Consider the following 26,461-nt stretch of genomic DNA (forward strand, 5'->3'; position numbering starts at 1 on the left):
CAGTTATATGCCATATCTGCCTTGTGCAACTTCAAAGCCTAAAAGAAAAACAGAAATGGCATTTGTGACGGTGTTTAACGCCGTGTGGCAATTAATCGCCAAGTGAAATGTGATAATGGTGCCAGCCCCTGTCTCTCTCTATTTGTCTCAGCTGTGTCATCCTAATAGCAGACCGTAGTCATTACCCCATGCATCCCAAACAGACCTCCCCTCCTCCTGTCTTTTCACTAATCAGATGATGACCGGCTGGCTGGCAGCTCAGCATGCACAGAGCGCACACGCACACACGCACACACACACACACACACACACACACACACACACACACACACACACACACACACACACACACACACACACACACACACACAGTCTCTAAGGTCAAGATGGTTGTACATTACACAATTAAGGCAGACACACATGAACTAATAGTCACAAAATAGAAGTCCAACACGATTCAGCCAGTCATGGGATCAAGGGCTCGGTGCTCTAAAGCCCAAACCACACCAAAAGGTCCGGTTGGGACAAAAACGTTTTTTAAGGTAGACCACACCAATGCAACTAATTGCAACTCAATGAGTTGTATTGGTGTGGTTTACCTTAAAAACAGTTTTATCCCAACGCGACCCTTTGGTGTGGTTTTGGCTTAACACAGACACACATGTGTTTGGTCCGACGTACTAACAGTCCTACAGTCATGAGCCTGACACCCATTTGAAAATAGCCGATCTACAAGCTCACAATGCATCGCATCGTGACGCATTGTGAGCTACTAGATCTGCTATTTTCAAAGTACTTCCTACTTTTGGTACTTTAAGTACATTTTGATACCAATACCCCCCCAGTTCGGTAAGCCACTGGTTCTCAAAGTGGAGTCACAATCAATTTAACCATTTTAACCATAATTATCTTTTACTTTGGCTATTCAAAAATAGCAGATCTACAAGTTCAAAGCGTGTAACTTTCAATACCTTTTTATATTTATTTTTATTACAAATACCCAAATACATCATTTTGGAGGTCCATATCATTTTGAGAACCACTGTGGTATGCATTAGGCCACAGACACCCATTGGACACTCAGTGTTACACTGTAAGGCCGGGTCCATTTGGTTCCTAACATTCAATCATTTACCCAGGGGTCTGTTATTGTGCATCATTGTTTGTTCTTCAAACTTAATTGTAGCATAATTTTATCATTATATTTGTGCTGAAAAGCACATTTTCTAATTATGTTTGTGTTGAAAAACATATAATTAGTGTAAGTAATAATTATGCATGGTCTTGCTGCTTCCAGAGTGATATCCACATTGTCGTTATCAGACAGTGCCACCGTGTGGTTAGAATGAGTAGTGCCAGTGACAGTGTCACTGTCTGGTGCAATGTGTTGTTTTAAACAACACAGACAGACTCCTTTGATTGTATTATATCGTCTCTGTCGGGTGGAAACCTTTTATGTCCAAAACTGTTACTTTTCAGGATAAAAAAAATGGCTAAAGTACTTTTGATGCTTTTATATGACGCTGTAGGAGTATGATCAAGCAGTTGTATAGAGTCAAGACAAAATGTGTGTGTGTGTGTGTGTGTGTGTGTGTGTGTGTGTGTGTGTGTGTGTGTGTGTGTGTGTGTGTGTGTGTGTGTGTGTGTGTGTGTGTGTGTGTGTGTGTGTGTGTGTGTGTGTGTGTGTGTGTGTGTGTGTGTGTGTGTGTGTGTGTGTGTGTGTGTCTCTGGAATGACTTGAGAAACTGATGTCTCTCCAGTTGCTGTTCAGTGGATTCACACTAGATGGCGCAGTCACAATATAAATGCGATCCCGTTAGAGAAACGTTGAAATGATGTGTTACATAATCAATGTAAACATTACATTCAGTGAAACGAAAAAATAATAATTTCATGCTAATTAAAAAGCTGTATTGAGGGAATAATTAGATGTAGGCTCATGTCTCTGATCGTCTGGCTAATTTATGCGATAGCACAAATCCAAAGGCTCTCAAACTCTGTAAGCTGGCTAAAATCTATATTCCTTACTTCAGTGACACCGTGGTGTGATGGAATATAACGTTGCTGTCGGCCAGAAACCTCTCATGTCCATATTCTAACTTTTCGTGGTTCTCTTGTGCGTCACACAAGCTTCAAAAGTAGACAAGCTCGAAGCACGGCACGTTTAGAGCTTGCCGATCTGCTACTTTTGCTATTTTTGAATTTGAATCCTGAAAAGTAAGCGTTCTGGTTTTCTTCTTTGGGTTTCCACCCAACAGAGATGATAAATAATCTTAAAGGAACACTAACTTTCAACCATATCTTCATATAATTGGTCCTCACTATACATTCATACCGGGTATTCATTATTTCGTCTACTTGCTCTGTGTCTCAGAGTCAGAGGTGGGCTGTGGGACAGTTCGGAAACCTTCCTGCCAATGACATCATCCATGCGGGCATTCCAAGCTAATGGAAACCAATAGCCTTTGTCTTCCCGGAAAGTTAACATGCTGAAGCAGAAGCAATTGATCTTACATTGCTAAAAAAATAAACCTTGTTCAAAGGGGAGGGGGGTTCCTGGGGTCCGCATCACAATCATTTAACCACTTTATCCATGTTGGCTATTCAAAAATAGGAGATCTATTAAAAATTATGATTATTTTGTTTCGGGTAGTTTTTCTCGGGTTCAGCCAGACAGAAGATAGACGAGGATGGTTGATGATGAGGAGGTGATTAGGATGAATGCCATTTTCCCACACCTCCCACGCAGTCTCCTGCTCTCGTTTCATCTCCTCATTTCTGTCTGTTGGGCAAAAACCTTGTATCTCTGTATTTCCGTTTTTTCCCGTAAATAAATGACCTATTGATTGAATAGAGTATGCACATGCCATGCGTCACTTTTCCAACGGGATACCCCACCCTCATTTAGAATGAGTGGCAAAACATTGAGCAGCATGGACCTTATGCAGACGGCGGCCATCATGCCATTAAGTTAATGACAACTAGCCGCTATTTGCCATTGACAGCCCGTACATCAAAACAGAAAAGTCCTTATTGTAATAAACAACGTCAAACTCACCAAAATTGCAGGTGTACTAAAAGCTTGAATTATCCTCTTTCTATCTGCAAAGGATAATTCAAGCTTTCCGTACAGTTGCAATGTTGCTGAGTTTAACGTTGTTTACTGTAATAAAATCAGAGGCCAGAAAGTAGATTTTTGACACTCAGTAGGCGTTCCAGCATAATTTCCGGGTACGATGATACCACGTTCATAGCCTCTATAGACGAATCCATGGAGCGGTGCCCTGCAGGCCAGGTGTAGGCATTCAATGCGGAGGTGTCAAGCTGTGCTTAATTTGACACCTCAGCTATGGCTGCGTCCAGGCCACTGTACTATTAGTTATACAATAATGCTAAAACGAAATTCCATTGTAGTCCTATTGCATCATACAAGAGTGTCGCACAAAAGTAGTGAAAATGGCAGATCTAGAGCTATCGGCTATTTTTTATGAAATGGAATGGTCTTACCAGCAGATCTACAAGCTCAAAACATGTCACTTCATGCCGCGTTTCAAGTCCTTTTGTTTTGATGGTTTTGTGTGATGCTGTAGTGTGATCAAGTAGGGCACTAATTCACACACAAATAAAAGAACACAGAAACGTTTGATATGGAGGTTTCTGCCCGACAGCAACGATGTGTTTCATTCTCCATCTGTCTTTCTGTCGCTCTGTCCTTCTGCTTCTCAATGTCCAGTATGTCGACATAACATGGTCAAAATCTGCGTTAATTTATCCATTTGTAACTCGGAAGAATGTACAAATGTGTGTTACTCTGTGTCAAGATTTCACTGTGTGCATGTGAGCACGTTGTAAAGCAGAGCAGAGGTGTTGTGTAACTTGTTCTCAGTGAGCATCTTAATGTTACACCACCACAGACATCAAAGCTGCTCTGTTGTCATGCAGAAGCACAACTACACAGACAGCAGTAGTAGTCAGGAACACACACACACACACACACACACACACACACACACACACACACACACACACACACACACACACACACACACACACACACACACACACACACACACACACACACACACACACACACCCCTCCCTCTGTTATCTATTCCATCTATTCCTCTCTGTTCTCATCAGATCTCTCCCTCCCTACCCACCTCTCTCTCTCTCTCTCTCTCTCTCTCTCTCTCTCTCTCTCTCATTCTGTGGAAAATGTACTTTCGTTTCTGATTTCTGTCTCTATGATGTAAATGGTAATCGGTGCGTTTACTGTGTATTGTATATAGCGCCTATATCCAAGGGGTTTTACAATGTCCATTACATTCACATTGCGTACATTCACTTGCTGGCAGCAGAGGAAACCATGCAAGACACAGACATGCTCATTGGGAGCAGTTAGGTTAGGTGTTCACGTTCAGTCAGTGTCTTACACACACACACCCCAAATTTGACATGTCTACCTCTGGGACCACTATATATACACTGTAAAAACCCTGAGAGTGTATATAAAATGCAACCCAATGCACGCGTGAGCGTTAAGGCCTATTCATGGTTGAGTTCGGTTGAGGGAGGTGACCACCGAAGAGGTGACCACTGCTTCGGTAGTCACCTCTTCACTAGAACGGTGGTTTTGATGAAGGTGCTCATAGTTTATCACCGTGCTCATATCTCCTACCCTCCATGGCCAACACTTGTTTTCCCTGTGCTTTCTCTACTGCCTATCTGCCTCTATTCTATTCCTTTCTGGTCCTTTTCCGTTTATTTTCTATTCTATTTTTGTCGCTGTCTCTATTATTTCATTCCTTTGTTCTCCCTCGTTCTCCCGCTGCTCTGTTTATGGAGTTTGTTTGTTCTTACGTCGGGAGCTCAGCTTGCAAAAACCACCATGGAGTGCTGTCCTGTGTTCTCCGTGACGAGTGTGTGTGAGTGTGTGTGTGTGTGTGGGGGGGTGGGGGGGGGGGGCAGATGAACCGGGAGGCGGGGGAACGTAGGGGGGAACTCACGTTGTGCTGGATATACTGCGAGGCTGCCTCCCCGAGTCCCCCCCCCCCCCCGGCCGACACACACACACACACGTCACGGCCAGGAGGACAGCGCTGCCCGGCTATGCTGAGCTCTCATTGCAACTATTATAAAGTATACTATAGCCAGCACAACATAACAGCTTCTAGACCACCGTTTCGGTGGTGAGTAAAAACAGAGATAAGGGCTGGGGAGAGCGGGGGTTAGCTCGACATCATGTCATAGCAGTGACATCATGTTGTAGTTTTCGGTGATAGCGGTGTTCACCTCATCACCGAAAACTGGACTATGAATAGGCCTTTACATTGCACACCCTCAGAGAAACGTTCTGTTTGGTACTACTGTATGTATTAACGTGCTAAATGAAATATGGACAATATGGCGGGTGGCAACGCCAGCCAGCCACGCACGGGCGCCCCGGGGGGACGAATTGTCATGGCAACTGTAGTTTTCACACTCCCTGCCCCCCCCCCCCCCCTCGCGCGTGTGTGTGTGTGTGTGTGTGTGTGTGTGTGTGTGTGTGTGTGTGTGTGTGTGTGTGTGTGTGTGTGTTCCCAAATGTTTGTGTAGCCTACATACTCTGTGGTGTGTGTGTGTGTGTACTTCAAAGCTCTTCCTTCCTGTGAGGCTGGCCTACATGCGAACGCGTCCCTCTTAACCTCCCTCTTCCACATCCCTCGTTCCCTTTTCCTCTCCTCCCCGCTGCGTGCCCGCTGAGCACATTCAAAGGGCCACATTCCAGGAACCGTTACCGGACTCCAGATCAGCTCTAATTATGTAGCACATCAGGGTTCCATTTGTAGGAAAAGAATAAACAACAAAAACAACAAAACGGATATGACCAAACGCACCGAACACAGGTTCCCTTCGTTACCTGAAACATATACAAGGCCTCCAGTGAGGGATAAGACAACACTCCTATTCACTTAGATATGCATAAATTAACATTGAGAATTGACAGGAGAATTGACAGGAGAGGAGAGAAAGGACAAGATTACAACATAACATGAATTAACATACAATTACATGCAGCAGCCGGTGCTTCAACAGCTCCTGTGTGTGTAGTCACCAGTGGTGGAAAAACTCATGTTTTACTTAACACTTTTTTTACCGGGGAATTTTTCATAATAAAGCCGCTAGAGTGCCACACAGATGAGGCAGATTTTACTCTGAAAAGCCCCGCCTTCCATTATCCCCCAAAACCGGGAGGCATAATTAGTACCTCACGCTACCTCGTCTTATGTCTCTCTAGAAGCGTTATTATTCCAAACGAGGTGCTTGCTGAAGTCAGAAATTACCACAGAACATCAGCATTATAATCAAAACCATGGAGAGCGCCGTAGATTTAGAGTTATGAGCAACTTTTGTCAGCCCGGGCCATAAACAAGGAAGTGAACGGCAGTGCGCATGTGCGAAACCGGTCTAGGATCGCTGAAAAATGATTTTTATAATTTGGTTTGGTATCATTAAAAAGGACCTAAAGACTTCTATACGTCATTAGCATAATTCGTGTTAAGTATCAATACTGCAATGTAGAACTACTCTGTTACATGTAAAAGTCCGGAATTCAACATTTACTTGAGTAAAAGTACAAAAGTATTGGTATAAAAATGTAGTTGAAGTACCAAAAGTAGAAAGTGCTCATTATGCAGAATGTCTCATTTCAAGTTATAAATGTAGGCCTATACAAATCTTTTGAAAATAGCAGATTTATGAGTTTGTAGATAGGCTATTTTCAAATGTATAGGTCTGAATTGGTTAATGCATGTTTTATAATTATAATCAAACTCTACAAAGTAATTAGTAACTAAAGTTTTCACATAAATGCAGTAGAGTAAAAGTACAATATTTGGATCCGAGATGAAGTGGAGTATAAGTAAAAGTACTGGAAATTGGAAATACTCAAGTAAAGTAAAACATACCTCAAATCAGCGGAGCTGAGTCAAGCAGCAGCAGAAAGGAAAGCACCTCAATCAGCGTCAGCAGGCGACAGAATCGCTGGCAGAAAGACACAAAGCACTGCTCCCTCAGCACCACCTGATCTAAAGACACAAAGCACTGCTCCCTCAGCACCACCTGATCTAAAGACACAAAGCACTGCTCCCTCAGCACCACCTGATCTAATCCAAGTGTGCTTGTGCCATGGTCTCTCGAGACTGAAGGCCGCGGCTAGTAGTCACAGGTACAGGAAGGCAATGGTAACGTAAGGCGCCATGATAAAGTTTGACTATACAGCATTCATCAGTGATTCCCAGCCTGTGGTGTTTTCTTGAAAAGGTTGAGAACCTCTGGCATGTATTGTACACTCGATCGCTGATGGAGTCGCAGGAAATAACATTTTCACGAGTAGAAAACCTGAGGCCACAACATTGTGCAGATATACTAAGGGACAAAGAGCCAAGGTTTTCAGTCAGCGCTAATAGCCGAGCAGTGATGCAAAGTAACAAAGTACATTTACTTACAGTAAGTACTGTACTTGACTACAATCTTGAGGTATTTCCAATTTCCAATGCTTTTACTTCTACTCCACTACATCTGGGATCCAAACCGAATGGGTTCCCAGACAAAATAGCCTTGCCCAAAAACAATTAAAGGGGCCTATTACTAAATGTATTTATTTTTTTATTAAATGATTTAAGTCAGTGTTCATGCCCCGGGGCTGTGTTGTTATCATTAGCACCAGTATCACCAGCGTTGTCATCTTGTTATTAGCATAGAGAGAGAGAGAGAGCCGTGAGCTCTGTGCTGAACTGCACTTAATCACCAGAGTTGTGTGTGTCAGGGGGACTGGTTTCTCGTACACACACACACACACACACACACACACACACACACACACACACACACACACACACACACACACACACACACACACACACACACACACACACACACACACACACACACACACACACACACACACACACACACACACACACACACAGACTACATGCACGGTATGCGTTCTTTCACAGAAATGTGTATGTAGTCATAGGTGCACATCACGCACATGCACACACCACACACAGATGCCAAGTGTATTTTAAAAAAAAAAGTTATGTAACACTTTCTGAATCCGCTGCCGTCTGCTTCAGGGATGATTGGCATGATTTGTTGTCTGCTGTCAGTTTACTGCTTTGGAATCTAGCGCTCTCTCGCTCTCTCTCTCCCAAAACATACACACGCGTGTGCACACATACTGTACACACGTCACAGACATGCATTACGCACGACACACACACACACACACACACACACACACACACACACACACACACACGCTTGTTTACCATACATTTTTCTGAAAAACCTCGCTGTTAGCAGTGACTTCTCGGAATGTTGACTGCTGGTGACTAAGGGCACAAGCAGTGCATTCTGGGCCATTAATTGCCATGGGAACATATTGACAACGCTTTGCTGATAGGAGGGCTCCTCCTTGAGGCCCAGCAGGACACTGTTTTGTTATTGACCGCTAATGGCCCTTAATGGGTTTCAGGCCTGTAGCTGCGTTTTGTGCATGAATGCTCGTCATCTTGTCCATAATCTGTTTGTAATTTGGAATATTGACAATATTATTGACAACTATCTATGCTTGTCACATCAGCACACTGTTTCCCAAACAGTGGATCAGAGGACACATTTATGGGTCGTGGCCACATTTTTATCGGTCAGAAGTAAATATCCCTTTATTGTCTCCACCAGGCCGAAGGCATGGGGAGAGAGTATGTTTTGCACATACTCTGTTTTGCACGTCCGTGTGTGTGAGTGAGTCCGTGTGTCCGTCCGTCCGTCCGTCCGTCTGTGTACAGCTAATCTCCGGCACCGTTGACCCGGTCGGTGCCAAATTTTGCACGCACACTCCCTGGATGCCAACGATGAACCTCTGCCCCAAATTTTCCAGAACGGCCTGTTATAGCAGGAGGCCGACTTTTGAAAAACACATTTTTACTCCAAAAATCCCGCAAATCGTTACACACTATCTCTATAGTCATGTAGCTGTCCGATGCAAAACACATTTTTGGAACAAAATGCCTCAAATCATGCAATTGCCATCCAAGAAGAAATGGCACCCTTTTCACATTGGCCTATTATAGCGCCACCAGGAGGCCACAACCTGACCTGCCCAGGTGGTGACCTGTGCCCCGAGGGGCACTTTATCTAGTTTCTTTTGTTTTTGTACATTATTCTATATTTAAAAACGTTAAAAAAGCCAAAACGATACAAAAAAGAATGAATTAAAAGTAATTTCAAATGAATTTCATGAATAAATTAAAACAAAATCAAAGAAATTCCAAAAAACACATGTTTAAGAAGTAGTGAAAATCTACAAGCTGGTGAGCTTGTAACGTGTCACATTCGTGACGCTTCCTGGTGAGCTTGTAGATCTGATACTTTCTGGCACACAACTAAGTATAACAGAGGCCTCTGGTGTGTCCTCTGCGTCAGCAGCACTGGATGCCAAAGGCAGATAGATGGCCGAGCGTCAACCTTTACCGTGTGACGAGTTGGCACTGAGAATGATGAGTTGGTTAGAGACAAGTGGATTGTTGTCAACATGGTTCTGGTGCGTTAGCTACACAGCGTGATGTCTGGCTATACGTGCAATACAATACAAGTGACTCATTTGAGCACTGGCTGTGAGTGAGTCAAATAACTGCCAGCTCCAAACTTTACTGTGACAGTATAACCAAGTATGTCTGTCTCTCTCTCTCTCTCTCTCTCTCTCTCTCTCCCCCCCCCCCCCCCCCCTCTCTCTGTCTCTCTCTCTCTCTCTCTCTCTCTCTCTCTCTCTCTCTCCCCCCCCCCTCTCTGTCTCTCTCTCTCTCTCTCCCTCTCTCTCTCCCCCCGTGTCTTTGAGTCTTTTAATTGAACAGCAATACCAACATAATTAGTCAATTTCCTGTCCTCCTGTCTTCAATTGATTTTCTGTGCGCCACGCTCTCTCTCTCTCATTGGTATGTGGTGGTGGGACACTAATCTAGAGGCTGTCTGTCCGTTTGCCCTTATTTGTATTTTCCAGAGCATTTGCTGCTCATGCAAACGAAGGACCTGTTCAAATGAGTCATGTCTTGTGAGGTCTCATTAGCTTCTGATCCCATCATTAAACCGTGGTACTGCAGGCCAAACAACACACACACACACACACACACACACACACACACACACACACACACACACACACACACACACACACACACACACACACACACACACACACACACACACACACACACAGTGTTTATGTCTATTACTATACTTACAAATGTCCCTAAAAGTGTAATATAATTTTATTTGATTCTCTGGCTCTTCACAAGAGAAATGGTTGTTTTATGATAAGGTAGGATTAAGCATTCAGAGGTTATGTTTAGGGTTTAGGGGGATTATACGTATGCCTGATTTATACACTTGTTTGTGTACACCCAACTGTTTCCTAACTGAAACCTGCATGTTTATCTTTTGTTTTTTAGGTGACATGTCTACAGGATTTCTTCGGGGATGAGGACATCTTTGTGGCGTGCGGTCCGGAGAAGCTTCGCTACCAGGATGACTTCATGCTGGATGAGAGTGGTGAGATGCTGTTCATTCCTTCTCTGACAGTTAAACGCTCAAATGTTTTGCTCCATTCACAGTTTTAGTTCCCTGTGGCAACAGATTCTGACAAAAAAATATATTTTTTAAAAATGTATAATTGGTGTTTTGGGGTACAGTATGTGACTCATGTCTTCTCTACATGAGACCTCTCCTCTCCTCTCCTCTCCTCTCCTCTCCTCTCCTCTCCTCTCCTCTCCTCTCCTCTCCTCTCCTCTCCTCTCCTCTCCTCTCCTCTCCTCTCCTCTCCTCTCCTCTCCCCTCCCCTCCCCTCTCCTCTCCTCTCCTCTCCTCTCCTCTCCTCTCCTCTCCTCTCCCCTCCCCTCCCCTCCTCTCCTCTCCTCTCCTCTCCTCTCCCCACTCATCTGCCCTCTTCAAAATGACAAAAAGGGATTCCATCATGTCTCCTATTGGTCTGTTTTCACTCTCTCTGTGTGTCAGTCTTCATCACTCACACAAAGTCACTATACTTCCATTGAGCGTTCATGTTCAGAATGTTTCCTGTGGTGTGACGTGTGGAGGCAGGCTGCAGTGTTTTAATCATGTCCTCTCCATCCGTACACATTGATCCATCACAGCTGAACGCTCCTTCCTCACTCACTCTTCACCGGCTTCCCTTCTCTTCATCTCGTTTGATTTACCCGAGACACACGCACACAAACGCACGCGCGTGCACACACACACACACACACACACACACACACACACACACACATACCGATGGACGGACAGACAGACAGACAGACAGACAGACAGACAGACAGACAGACAGACAGACACGAAGCATCCGAAGGAAGCATCTGTGCAATTATCACTTCTGCCTCCTCTCTAACATGCTGTCATACTTTAACACCACACCATGACACACACACACACACACACACACACACACACACACACACGTTGTGATTTGCCCCCTTCCCCACCCTGTGCGGTGGTGATGAGTCATACAGTGACAGAAGAACAATGTTCTTCAGGGAGGAGATGACGTGCGTGTGTGCGTGCGTGCGTGCGTGCGTGCGTGCGTGCGTGCGTGAGTAAAAGGAAAATAAATAAAGTTTATTATAAAACACATGATATTAAATTATTACTGACCATATACACCCCAAACCCCCTCGACAAAAGTGTCTTTTGTTTCTTTAATGTACAGTATATAATTCATATATATTTTAAATGTATTGTTTGGTTACATTTGTACACTACACTCAAACCTTGTCGTGAGCTTGTAGATCAGCTATTTTCCACACTCTTCCACGACGAAGTAGCGCATTCATTCATGAAAAAATATAAAAATAAAAACATTAAAAGTTAAGGTTTCTGCAGCCCGACTGCATTGATATACAGTCCGGATGGCCTTGGATTGTTGGAGTCTCCCGAGAGACTGAGAGTGGTCATGTTTTTTTGGCAGGGCTTTTAGATTCATCTTAAATTCATTAAAGTAATGGACAACTTGGGTTGGCTGTCCTGAGGTAGCCTGACTACTGGTTGTCCTGCAGTGCACTTTACTCTCAACTCCAGCTGACGTCTACTATTCTTCTTTTGTTTTTAAATATTTTTATTTTTATTTGGGCACAGCAGTAACATTCTTGTACAACATGAAGCCATGGAAAATAAAAAGCACTTTCACTACACAAAAATGGAGGGGAAACTAAAACGGACAAAAGCCAAAAAACAAAAGCAAACAGAAAATAAAGAGGGGAGAAAAGGATTATTAGTTATTTTTGCATTATTCCAAACATCTTGTCGGCTATGGCAATACATAGACATATCATGCATTCCCTCTAATAACGACTATAGCAGTGGTTCACTGTTATGATCGACATGTCACTACAATCTCCAACTGAGGACCATCGTGTCAGATAGCAAAGCTTTCCATAATTTGGTGAAGATATCTTCATTGCCATAGCAATCATTAATTAATTCTCTCCATGGCTATAGATTTCCTGGTACCTCTGTGATCCTACGTATTCAATTCATCAAGGACGAAAGGGAACTATTAATATTTTTTCCATTGATCTCTGTTGTTGTTGATGTTTTCATTTTGATGTCAGAGTGTCGTGTGATGAAGTCAGGGAAGATCAGTGCCCCTCTGACCCGGGCGTCGCCCAGGACCGCCAACCAATCACTACGCAGCAAGTCCCCTGCATCTGGTAACATGTCCATCTATGATACTGTATTTGTGTGTGTGTGTGTGTGTGTGTGTGTGTGTGTGTGTGTGTGTGTGTGTGTGTGTGTGTGTGTGTGTGTGTGTGTGTGTGTGTGTGTGTGTGTGTGTGTACTTGCCTCAAAGTATGTCACACTCTGAATTTGCACAAGGTCATGAGGAACGGTCACTTCCAGCAGTTGTTCAGGGCTTCTTTTGTCTTCAATGCATATTTATCTGTTGGAAAAACTGAAAAGTGGTCTAGACCCCCAACGCGCATGCACGCACGCACACACACACACACACACACACACACACACAATCCACTCACTACTGTTCATTTCCAAGATGTATTTTTTAGGACATTTTTCCACTTTTCAAGACATCCATCTAGTTTGGTGATGTTTGTGTTCAGCAGAAGCACACAAAATGTTGCTATAGTATCATCTCTGTCTGGCGATCCAAAATGGCCTTGGATTGCCTCAGGATACCCCAGGAAGGAAGTTACTAATGTTGCTCTGGAGAGGGAAGTCTGGAGCTCTCTGGTGATGACCCGACTATGGATAAGCGGTTGAAGATGGATGGATGCTGTAGAATGATCAAGTTGGCCTTCATTTACGAAACACAATTTGGAAACACAAAGAGGTTTCTGCCCGACAGCAATAGTATGTTATACTATTGGGCAGGGTGGGCAACCATGTCTTTGCAATCAACCGGTTGATCTTGAGTGGTTTTGTTTTTGTTGATAATGGAACAGTAAAAAATAAAATCAATGCATAAATAAACAAAACAAAACAAAAAAAGACAAAAACAACCCTTCATGACTGTCAGTCATCCAATCACGCTCAGGCTTTCTGGTTTGAATGTGCCGCTTCCCAACTAAGGGGAGCAGCGTGAATTAACACAGGAATGGTCCCGGGCCACATATCAATGGTCCCAGCATGTTATCTGTGTAATTTTATGCTACTATCACTTTCAAACAGCAAAGGAGATGAGACGAGACAAGGCAGCGGTATTGAGAATGAGCTCCGGAAGACGAGATACCAAAGGACAGAAGACAAATCACAAATCATTTGACAAGAAGCCATTTTCAGCCAACACTGAAGTGAGAAAGAGAAAATCTGTAAAGTTTCATGAAACCACTACTGCAGCCTCCTCCAATCATGATGTGTGCCAGGTTCTCGCCAAACACGAGAAATCATTTCAGGACGGCGAGATATTCAAGGAAGTGATGCTTTCGGCGAGCAAGGATTTGTTTGGCCACTGTAAGGACAGGACTGAAATCATGGATGTCATCAACAAGCTTCAGTTTTCCGGGAGAACAGTGACACAGAGATGTGAGGGGAGCTCAGAAGACTTGGAGAAGCAGCTGAAAGAAGACATCAAAACCTGTGCAAGTTTCTCCCTGCAGTTGGAGAAGTCTACAGACATTAATAACAATGCCAGGATATGCGTTTTCATCAGAATGGTGTTCGACGACATCAGCGCACGAGAGAACTTGCTCACGATCTTGCCTCTGAAAGGACACGACGCAAAAGGCGAGGACATTTTCCGTGCGTTCATGGATGTTGTCACCAAGATGGAACTTCCATTGTTCAAACTGGTTTCCGTATCGACGGACTGCACCCCGGCCATGGTGGGCTGCACCTGTGGGTTCATTGCACTGTGCAAACAAAGCTCTGATTTCCCCCAGTTTCTCCACCACCAGTACATTAATCACCAGCAAGCGCCGTGTGGGGAAATCCTGAACATGAAGGACGTGATCGATGTTGTCATGAAGGTTGTGTGTTCCGTTCAGGAACGCAGCCTGCAGAGCAGGCTCTTCCAGGTGGACTTGGAGGAGAGTGAGAGAGACCATCGCACAGACTTATTGCTTCCCACCAATGTCCGCTGGCTGAGCAGAGGGACGCTTTTGGCTCGATTCAGAGAGCTGTTGCCTGAGATTAAAGACTTCCTGGAGAAGTCCAACCATGCAGGCTATGAACGTCTGGAAGACACGCAGTGGCTGATGGATTTGGCTTTCCTCGTGGACCTGACAGAGATGCTGAATGAACTGAACTCGCAACTACAAGGTAAATCCATGGATGATCATTTTGTACTGTATGGTTTATGTATAATATAATTAATTATATTGTATATATATGTTACTTTTGTATTTGTGCTGTATATTTACCTTTTTTGCATTCTATTTTGATTGATTGATTTATTATTTGAATACTTTATTAGTCATAAATATAAACAGCACGTGGTCAATAAGGCATGTCAGACAATAATGCTAAAGGGATAACACAAAAAAGTCATGGGGACTTGTTTCCAATGTGGTCCTATGTATTCAATTCATCAACATGATCCCTGATATTCTATCTTTATATCTAGGTAAAGACAGGCGTGTGATGGACATGATCAGCACATTGCAGTCGTTCAAAATCAAGCTGAATATGAGCTGTTCGATGCTACAAAGACGTGACCTGCACTACTTTGCACACTTGCAGTCAGAACTGGCACGGCAAGGCACTGAGGCCTCGCAGCTGGACTGCCAGCGCTACACGGAGCAGGTGAAGAGCATATTGGCCGAGTTTGAGGGAACATTCGCTGACTTAGCGTCGCTTGAGCCTGTAGTCTCATACATGAGCTACCCGTTTGGCCGAGTGATGGAAGTGGAGCACATCCAAGTCATTGCAGACAAGATGGGAACGCTGTTTGGCGTGGACGTCACTGCCGTAGAGATGGAGATAATGACTCTGCAGGGTGACATTGCCGTTAAAGCCACCGCAAACACCTTGATGGAACTGGGAGGCTTCTGGAAGCGGCTGGACAAAGAGAAGTATCCGAGCATCAGAAGGTGTGCTGTCTACCTGACGGAGATGTTTGAATCGAGGTACTTCTGTGAGTCTGTGTCTGTGTACCGACCATCAGCAGTGGCAAAGGATCACCTTGTTGCCTCTTTCAGGATTCCAACCAGGGGCTACCAGCCTGACTTTAATGGTCTGCCGGTTAGTTCCCATCAGTGCCAACTCTTCTTTCAACCAAGGCAGATTAAGGGAGTCCAGTCATACACTGGTAGGCGTTTGAGCAGGGCATGAGACATACCATTTCAACAATGGGCTGTCTGTTGCTACAAGTGCCTACATTGTTCTTTCAGAATCAGGGGTGAATTTATTGCCAATATTATTTACACATGTTAGATTCTCTGCAGAACACAATTCACACAATTGTTTTAAACTTTGTAAAACTATAAATATGTTTTAGATTAATCTAACACTACAAATTGCAAACTACTGGACACATCTCAAATGTGGACGAACAACTCTTTTATATTCTAAATACTAATTGCAAACTACAATCTTGAAGATGTGGATGCACAAAAAGTACAAATGATTTTGGCAGAATTTTTCCATGTAGTATGGGAATAAAATCTACAAGTGTATGTATGCACCAAACAGAGTTATGATATCGAACAGCCAACAAGGGGGAAAGTAGCTCACCACCATTCGGTGAGCAGCATGGAATAGTCTTTAGCAGCCCATACTTGGAAAGGATGTATTCATGCTGAAGCATGATGAATTACCATGTAATATCTAACTCATAAAATGTGTTCATGCCAGGTATAATGAAGAAACTTAAACATTTGATTAGACGCCTGCATAAAGATAGCGTTTTAATGGGTAATATTTGGTGGGGATTTGTCTGCTCGCTTAGGACCAACTTTATGCAGCAAACATTATTTTGGATTTTATTTCTATGAAAGGCAAACCATAAGCTTAACGTTAATCCCTCCCCATTTTTTTAATTTGTTTTTACTATTTTTCCTTTTTTTTCCCACTAGACTCTTTTATGCATTTCCACATTTTAATATGTTATCGTTTTGTCCTTTTATTTATTTATTGCAAATTATACTTTAATACCGGTGAAATACACATCAAAGATCCTTTGCTACTAGTCTTCAAGCTACTTCAAGGGATATTTCACTTAAAAAAAAACGTTGGGTAATTTCATCGTGTACTCAGGCTTATGTGAACACCCCAGACAGTTTGTAAGTTGCTCGATTCAGTATTTTGATATTTGATATTCATTTTAGCTGCCCCACCCCCTTCCTATACAAACCCATTGTAACTTCAAACTCAATTTGAACCAGTTAGATTAACACCAGGGCTCCACCGGGCGCGTCAGCGTCGCGTCTCCGTCACCGTCACCGTCAGGGAATGTTCCCTTTTTAATCAATGAAGGGTGGCTCCACTGCCCGCGTTGCGTTGCGTTGACGGAGACGCGACGTGTGCATTAAAATTGAACCGGTGCGTTTTTTGACGCACACGACGGAGACGCAACGCGTCCGGTGGAGCCCTGGCGTAATTGAAAACACCTGTCCTTTTTCAGGTGACTCATACTGCCCTCCTAATACGTGAGGTGCCCGTGTTCCTAACATTTTTTTTTATTAAAAATCACACCTGTGTGAAGTGATACATCATCAATTCATTGTCAATGGGAATGTAATCTTTGTGTAGGACAAACAGCTGATTTGCTCGTCTACATATGACGTAAATTCTCCATTCATTGTCAATGGCATTTAATGTTTGTGTTAGGACATACTAGCCGATTTGCTCGTCTACATATGATGTAAATTCAACATTCATTGTCAATGGCATTTAATGTTTGCGTTAGAACGATAGCCGATTTGCTCAGACACATATGGTGTAAATTATCCATTCATTGTCAATGTTTGTGTTAGGACAAAAATCAACACTATAGCTGAATATAGGAGGGGCTAGTGCCCCTTAAAAATATATGAAAAATGTTTGAAGTTACAGTGGGTTTGTATGGGAAGGGGGCGGGCACCTAATTCACATCAAATATCTAAATACTCAATCAAGCAACTTAAAAACTGTCTGGGGTGTTCACATAAACCTGAATATTATGATAAAATGACCAAACCTTTCTTTTAAAGTGAAATATCCCTTTAAGCCAAGTTCTTCCTCTTGCTGGTGATTTCATGGTGGCAGGATGGTCGTAGCATTCGCCAAATACCAGCTGCAAGGTCACACTTTATCCCTTTAATCCCACAACATCTCTGGATGGTGGGGTAGTGTGCAGGGACCTCTACATGTTGCTCCCTGCAGCTGGACTCAGGACTCTTGGATACAAGGACCATGTCTGGAGTGAGGTTACAGCCACCTCCGATAAAGACAAGACTCTTTCTCAGGCCCACTTCAATCTCAAAAGCTTGTGTAAAATGGAAAGCAGGTTCTTGCCATAGGGGCCTTATCTGCTTCTGGCGCTTGTTTGTTGACCTTGCCCCTCTGCAGGTCAGTCCATTTGGCTACTTTTGGACCTTGTCCTGTATCGGCCTTCTCCCTGTGCATTGGACCATCCATGTGAACCTTCTCCCTGTGCATTGGACCATCCAGTCAAGATGTGAAATCATTCAGGGTGAAAATGGTTGCTCCACTCTGCTTGCAGGATGGGTCTTCTTCTTTGTCCCAGAACTTCAAGGTTATTTGAAGTAGCTAAGATGTCACTCCTGTAGACACAGCCTACAGGAGGAAGGACAACTTGCCCTGATTAGTACCCCAGAGTTCCTTACTGGATGGCCATCGCTCCAGTGCCTTTCCCACTGCATACATTGTCCATGACGAACAGGCGAGCCATGTTTCTTTTATGCGGCAGTCTTCTGCTGTGTCTTGAATGCACCACGAGTCATGTCCTGCCTTTGGCATCGTTTTGTCCTTTTATTTATTTATTGCAAATTATACTTTAATACCGGTGAAATACACATCAAAGATCCTTTGCTACTAGTCTTCAACATACTTCAAGAGATATTTCACTTAAAAAAAAACGTTGGGTAATTTCATCGTGTACTCAGGCTTATGTGAACACCCCAGACAGTTTGTAAGTTGCTCGATTCAGTATTTTGATATTTGATATTCATTTTAGCTGCCCCACCCCCTTCCTATACAAACCCATTGTAACTTCAAACTCAATTTGAACCAGTTAGATTAACACCAGGGCTCCACCGGGCGCGTCAGCGTCGCGTCTCCGTCACCGTCAGGGAATGTTCCCTTTTTAATCAATGAAGGGTGGCTCCACTGCCCGCGTTGCGTTGCGTTGACGGAGACGCGACGTGTGCATTCAAATTGAACCGGTGCGTTTTTTGACGCACGCGACGGAGACACAACGCGTCCGGTGGAGCCCTGGCGTAATTGAAAACACCTGTCCTTTTTCAGGTGACTCATACTGCCCTCCTAATACGTGAGGTGCCCGTGTTCCTTACATTTTTTTTAATTAAAAATCACACCTGTGTGAAGTGATACATCATCAATTCATTGTCAATGGGAATTTAATCTTTGTGTAGGACAAACATAGCTGATTTGCTCGTCTACATATGACGTAAATTCTCCATTCATTGTCAATGGCATTTAATGTTTGTGTTAGGACATACTAGCCGATTTGCTCGTCTACATATGATGTAAATTCAACATTCATTGTCAATGGCATTTAATGTTTGTGTTAGAACGATAGCCGATTTGCTCAGACACATGGCGTAAATTATCCATTCATTGTCAATGTTTGTGTTAGGACAAAAATCAACACTATAGCTGAATATAGGAGGGGCTAGTGCCCCTTAAAAATATATGAAAAATGTTTGAAGTTACAGTGGGTTTGTATGGGAAGGGGGCGGGCACCTAATTCACATCAAATATCTAAATACTCAATCAAGCAACTTAAAAACTGTCTGGGGTGTTCACATAAACCTGAATATTATGATAAAATGACCAAACCTTTCTTTTAAAGTGAAATATCCCTTTAAGCCAAGTTCTTCCTCTTGCTGGTGATTTCATGGTGGCAGGATGGTCGTAGCATTCGCCAAATACCAGCTGCAAGGTCACACTTTATCCCTTTAATCCCACAACATCTCTGGATGGTGGGGTAGTGTGCAGGGACCTCTACATGTTGCTCCCTGCAGCTGGACTCAGGACTCTTGGATACAAGGACCATGTCTGGAGTGAGGTTACAGCCACCTCCGATAAAGACAAGACTCTTTCTCAGGCCCACTTCAATCTCAAAAGCTTGTGTAAAATGGAAAGCAGGTTCTTGCCATAGGGGCCTTATCTGCTTCTGGCGCTTGTTTGTTGACCTTGCCCCTCTGCAGGTCAGTCCATTTGGCTACTTTTGGACCTTGTCCTGTATCGGCCTTCTCCCTGTGCATTGGACCATCCATGTGAACCTTCTCCCTGTGCATTGGACCATCCAGTCAAGATGTGAAATCATTCAGGGTGAAAATGGTTGCTCCACTCTGCTTGCAGGATGGGTCTTCTTCTTTGTCCCAGAACTTCAAGGTTATTTGAAGTAGCTAAGATGTCACTCCTGTAGACACAGCCTACAGGAGGAAGGACAACTTGCCCTGATTAGTACCCCAGAGTTCCTTACTGGATGGCCATCGCTCCAGTGCCTTTCCCACTGCATACATTGTCCATGACGAACAGGCGAGCCATGTTTCTTTTATGCGGCAGTCTTCTGCTGTGTCTTGAATGCACCACGAGTCATGTCCTGCCTTTGGCATTGGTCTTGCACCACCTCTTGGTGTTGTACTTTCCAAGTCCCATGCAGTCATCCTTGACAGATCACCCCAATGATCTTCTGATGCCTCCGTTACATTTCTGTTCACTGCTTCCAGAGGCTTCCATTTCCCGCCACCCTTGATGGCCTTCTTACCATGCCTGACTTTCTCATCCTCAGATAGCAGGACTCAGGAGTGTGCTGACTGCTCTTGCTTTTAGTGGCTTTGCCTTTGAATTCATCCACCACTGATGAGACTGGTAGACCGAGCTTGGATGTCGTGCTGTACATATTCACTGAGCTGGTGTAACAGATGGGGTGTGGAAGTCCTGTGGGATAATGATGACATACTGAAAGCACCCCGTCTCAAACCTTCCAAGAAGGTAGTTGTTGTCCATTGATTTGAGCCATGGTGATTTTGCGGTTGCCACTGTCCTTCAGGGTGCTAAAAGGATAACACAATCAGTAATGCAGACAGTACCATGCATATTGGTATTGGTGTTTTGGTTGGTTATTCCACATGATGGCGGCAGCATAGTAGATTGTATTTTTCCCCATGTTTGATCCAAATGTTTTGGGGAACGAGGTCAGTTGATCTCCTTCTGGTGTTATGGCCCCATGGGCATGCTTTGTTCTTGTATAGTTGGAATGTCAGACCATTGAATACTGAAGATGCTTTTTATCAGTTTTCCTTATAGGATACATTTGCTCCTACATTTTCTTGGGTTACATTTGTGACCAAGTAGCCGTCTTCTCCAGTGAGCCTAGGATCCATTGTGTTCCTTGGAGAACACGATGAAGAAGTTATCACTGTTATCAGTATCAGTATTTGCCCCCCACACAAGCCCTTATTGGCCCCCCCACATAAGCCCTTATTTGCCCCCCACAAAAGCCCTTATTTGCCCCCCACACAAGCCCTTATTGGTCCCCCAAACAAGCCCTTATTGGCCCCCCACACAAGCCCTTATTACCCCCCCACACAAGCCCTTATTGGCCCCCCACACAAGCCCTTATTGGCCCCCCACACAAGCCCTTATTGGCCCCCCACATAAGCCCCCCCCCCACATAAGCCCTTATTTGCCCCCCACACAAGCCCTTATTTGCCCTCCCACACAAGCCCTTATTGGCCCCCCCAAACAAGCCCTTATTGCCCCCCCACACAAGCCCTTATTGGCCCCCCCACCACAATCCCTTATTGCCCCCCCCCCCACACAAGCCCTTATTGGCCCCCCACACAAGCCCTTATTGGCCCCCCATATAAGCCCTTATTTGCCCCCCAAATAAGCCCTTGTTTGCCCCCCACACAAGCCCTTATTGGCCCCCCACACAAGCCCTTATTGGCCCCCCACACAAGCCCTTATTGGCCCCCCACATAAGCCTCCCCCCTCCCCCACACATAAGCCCTTATTTGCCCCCCACACAAGCCCTTATTTGCCCCCCACACAAGCCCTTATTGGCCTCCCACACAAGCCCTTATTGGCCCCCCATATAAGCCCTTATTTGCCCCCCAAATAAGCCCTTGTTTGCCCCCCACACAAGCCCTTATTGCCCCCCCCCCCACACACACACACACACATGCCCTGTGTGTGTGTGTGTGTGTGTGTGTGTGTGTGTGGGGGGGTAGTGCCCTTTCCCTAAAAAAAAAGAAGTGCTCAAGCCCCCCTAGCCCCCCCCCCCCCCCCCCCCCCCCTCCCTCTGCACGTGGCTGCTGTCTTGAGAGATTACTGTTACCTGCCATGATTCCCTTCTCAAGTAATTTTGGTGGCGAAATCTCCCACAGTGAACCTCATAAATCCTAGTGTGACATCACAAACTTGACTACCTCCGACTTGGTAGTGCTACAATGTTTTTTGGGTCAGCTGCTTTCTGCTGAGGTACACTTGGGTAGGCCTTTGTGGGATCTAGCCCGACGACTGACTGCTGTCACTGCGCTTTGCTTCCTTGATGATCTCAGTGTTGTTCACTCATGTATGCTCCAGAACTGGGACTGGGACTCCTGCTTTTTGGACACTAGTGTCCAGATACTTTGGCAAGTAGATGAGATATTTTAGAATTGTGGACTAGAATACTTTCCACATCTAGTAGGGAAATCTCTGTTCCAGTCCTGATGAGTTCAGATATTTAGGGACAAAACTAAGAGAAATAGTTATGTTCTTCATCTGTGTTTTGCTGCAAGTTTGATTTGATCCTTTTTCTTTTTAAATCACTTTGTAACCTTGTTTTAAAAACTGCTATAGGCTAAATAAGTACCTTATGATCTCTTGGGTGGAAACGTCATATTTCCAAAACTGCTACTTTTCAGGATTCAAATTAAAAAATTAGCAGAGATTTTTCTGATCTGCTACTACTATGATCAAGTAGGGCATTATTTACTGTATAACAAAAACAAATATTGAATAAGAGGTTTCTACCCGACATAAATTATATACTGTATCTATAATCTTATTGTTTGTTATATAATTAGCTAAAGTAGTTATTTTTAAGCTGCACTCACACCAAAAGTGATTTTATTGCTGTGTTGACAAGGCACCAAAATCACCAAACCTAAAAACACACACTTCAAAAGTAATGACAGGGGGGGCGTGGATTACTTGTCGCTGCATCCAGCTTTAGTTATTTATTTATTTTAGCAAGAGAACTGAATCCAGGAGCAGGATTTACATAATCATGAGATACCTTCATTCGGTTCGTCGGTGTGTTGTTCATTGCGCAGTGTAGCCAGTACTACCAAATGAAAATGAATGACTGGTGCTTTGTCGCTTGTTGTGGCTTATGGTGTGTGCACCTTTAGTCAACTATTAATGGTGGTGGTCTCTATAGGTCTACTCCAATGTGAAGGCAATAAAAGAGAGCAAATGTAAAAGTCTGCACACTGTAACTTTGTATATCTCCCAGGCAAGGCTTTATTATAGATCAACGTTTCGTCATCATCACAATCATTCTAATGAAGACTGTGTCAAACAGATTCAAGCCCTCTGATTTATTCTCTCACATCGGAGTTCTATTTACCGCATTAGAAATGATTGGATGGTCGGGTATCTGTGTTCACACTATTTTACAAACAAACACAGGAATATTTAGTCAAATATATAGTATATATAATTTTAAATGTAAATTCAAATTGGATTCAAACTGCTATAGAGTGGTCCAGGGATGACATACAGTATTTATTTGAGTCAGGTCCATATATGGACAGTGTCATGAGTGTACAGGGTTTGATGAGGGCACAGGTAGGGCCGGGCCTTAATTTTCGGGCCTGTTGAGAACTCTAGTTTTCTGCCGGGCGCGGCTGCACTAATAACTTTGGGGCAGGCCCGTCTAGAGTTTAAATGGACAGCTATCAGTCAAAAGGGAGACGAGGACGAGGAAGGACGGATGGGGAAGGTTCAACATGTGGAATGTCAGAACAGGTCAGCTCCATATATGGAGATCTAAGGGTTTGAGGTTTGAGATCAGATGTAGAATTGCTTGGCCAATATTGATGACATCAGGGACTCTCCATATATGGGCATTCCCATATATGGGCTTAACCCCCTTATGGCTATTGACGTAATTGACGTAATGAATCAATAAATCCCTTATGGCCACTGACGTAATTGACGTAATCGTTTAATCCCCTGTAATCGGGAGCTTAATATAACAAAATGTAGCAACTTTTAGCTTGGCTAACGGCCGATGTAATCTACCTAAAACCGGCCGAAATCCGCGCGTGCACGGTCGATCACGCACGTGTGTGCATCGCTGCGTAAAATGCGATATTTTGGGCTTGATTAGAGCTTAATTTGACTTAGTTCAACGATGATCGCTTAGCATCCCGGACATCTGATAGTGCTGCACAGTCCAAAGCTAGTACCGGATGTTATTGTTCCTTAAACCAGAAGTGACATCGCCAGATTCGCTCTATTTGGTCAAAATCGACATAATGGTGGCGTTACCGCCACCATCAGGACTGGGTATAATACTATAGGATTGCCGTGTGAGAATGAGATGTAGTGTGTATATCACAGATTTTTCTATTGGCATTAAAATGATTAAACATATGAATAGTGCAGGCAGAAAGCACAATCCACTGTTAATTAGGCTGGCCATAAGCCAGTTAATATCGATGACATCAGGGATCTCCATCCCTGGTGATGTCACAAGGCATGACCGGTGACGAACTAACTGACGAGAAATTTACGTTTTCATAGTGAATGCGACCTACAGTAACAATAATAAAGGCTAGATTATGTTAAAAGTACATGCACCATAGACACAGTGTTATGAGTGAGCAAGCTGACTGTAGCAAGATGGCTGCCATGTGTCGACGTTGCATTGGCCAGCAGCCATCTAGTCTTGGTCCAAGTAGGTGAGATATTGATCTACCAGTACGTGTTTTGTCGTTATTCTGTGGGTTCTGTGATGACTTTCTGGCCAGTAGCAGTTGGGGCAAACGCTCTCACCCAAAACATCGGTTTGCAACTCGCTGAGTCGGCTCAAGTGAACTTCAAAATGATCGGTACGGCGACTCGCTCGTTTTAGCTCGCTTGGTAGTGGCTCTCTTGGCTCAAGTTAGCTTGAGACGGCGCGCCTCTGTCGCGGTCAAAAACTATACTTTATCGGACAGAAAAAGTAGCCATCATCAAACCACAGAATAATGACAAAACACCTACTGAACTCTACTTAGACCAATCAATAGTCTGATTAAACGTGATAATGTCCCATAAAGTGCATTGATGGCATCTGAATGGCATTTTTCATATAGTACGAAGATAAGGTTGAAAATGGGTCAAGTATTCCTTTAAGCCTGTGGTAACCACAGACCTTATTTCAGAGATTTAATCAAAACACACAAAAAAGGAATTCCAATTCTAACCAATGATGAAATCAAACAGGCATGACAAACACAGATGAGGAACCTGACTTTGTCACTACTACTGTTTAACAGTATAAATTACAGTATGATTTGCAATAATAAAGCTGGCCAAGAAAGGAGGTAAATATGAGCGACAAAACAGGTCAGTTTAAAGGACAACTTTGTTTTTGTTTTTCAACCAAGGTTCATGTTTGAGGTTATTTGAGAAAGTAAAAGATGAGTGTTACATTTTTTTCATTTCTGCTTTCTTTAATTTTTTGCGATTGTTTTTTTTCCCTTTTTTTTTTACAAAATGTCACAGCGATTTATTTTGCTATTTACTATAGTCCTACTATAGATCTACATTCAGTAGATCACAGGATCTACTGAATGTGAACGGCGATCCTAGTGGGATGCCATACTTTGTGTCGTAGGCTCAATATGTCAGTTTGTCACTTACCCCTTCACATTCAGTAGATCCGGTGATCTTTTCTGGACAGATGTAATTTCCTGTCTAAAAGGACTATAGTAAATAATAATAAAGAAATTGCTGTAAAAGTTTGTAAAAAAAAATATATATATATTTAGGCACTTGTAAGAATGCCACCGCCTCCTGTCAAAATTACCTACAATCACAAACAACGAAAGAAAGCAGCAAATGGAAAATAAACTCATCTTTTACTTTCTCTACTAACAACCTAAAACATGAACCTTGGTTGAAAAAAACGACGTTGTCCTTTAAACAGAGATGAAAAGACTAAATAAAGTTGCTAAAACAATTAAAACATGTAAGTGCATTAAAAGAGACATGCAATAATATTATACAAACAAAAAAATTGTAAAAATGTATGGAGAGAGATGGAGGGATTAAAGTTGATGTTAAGCTCGTTGTCTGCCTTCCATAGAAATAAAATCCTATTAACATTTCCCTGCTTAAAGTTGGTCCTAGGTGAGCTAACAAATTTAAACCAACAATTACCCATTCATACATTGTCTTTATGCAGGCGACTAATCAAATATGTTGTTTTTGAATTGTTGAATCATTGTATTTGGTATGAACACATTTTTATGAATCTGATACAAGCTGGTAATTGTTCTTCATGCTTCTTCAGCATGCAAGTGTCCTCTCCAAGTATGGGCTGCTAAGACTATTCTGTGCTGATCACTGACTGGCTGTGAGCTCCTGTTCCTCTAATTGGCTGTAGGTACCATAACTCTGATTGGTGCATATATGCATGTAGACTTCTTCCCATACTATATAGAAAAATTGTGCCCAAAATCATTTGTATTTTTGTGCTTCCACATCTTGAGATTTGTAC

The 26,461-nt window shown here is 43.4% G+C and overlaps 1 protein-coding gene across 1 annotated transcript in view; it reads left to right on the forward strand.

The window, feature by feature from the left end:
* The window catches only part of dclk1a (doublecortin-like kinase 1a), a gene marked incomplete at both ends in the record, with an annotated part of 112,228 nt that overhangs the window by 19,633 nt on the left and 66,134 nt on the right, over positions 1-26,461 (forward strand). Inside the window, 2 exons of the mRNA XM_079508097.1 lie at positions 10,494-10,593; positions 12,666-12,764. Of these exons, the coding sequence (XP_079364223.1) occupies positions 10,494-10,593; positions 12,666-12,764 (199 nt within the window). The remainder of the gene's footprint in view (positions 1-10,493; positions 10,594-12,665; positions 12,765-26,461) is intronic.

The sequence above is a fragment of the Electrona antarctica genome, assembly GCF_951216825.1.
Source record: "Electrona antarctica genome assembly, chromosome: 8".
Lineage (NCBI taxonomy): Eukaryota > Metazoa > Chordata > Actinopteri > Myctophiformes > Myctophidae > Electrona > Electrona antarctica.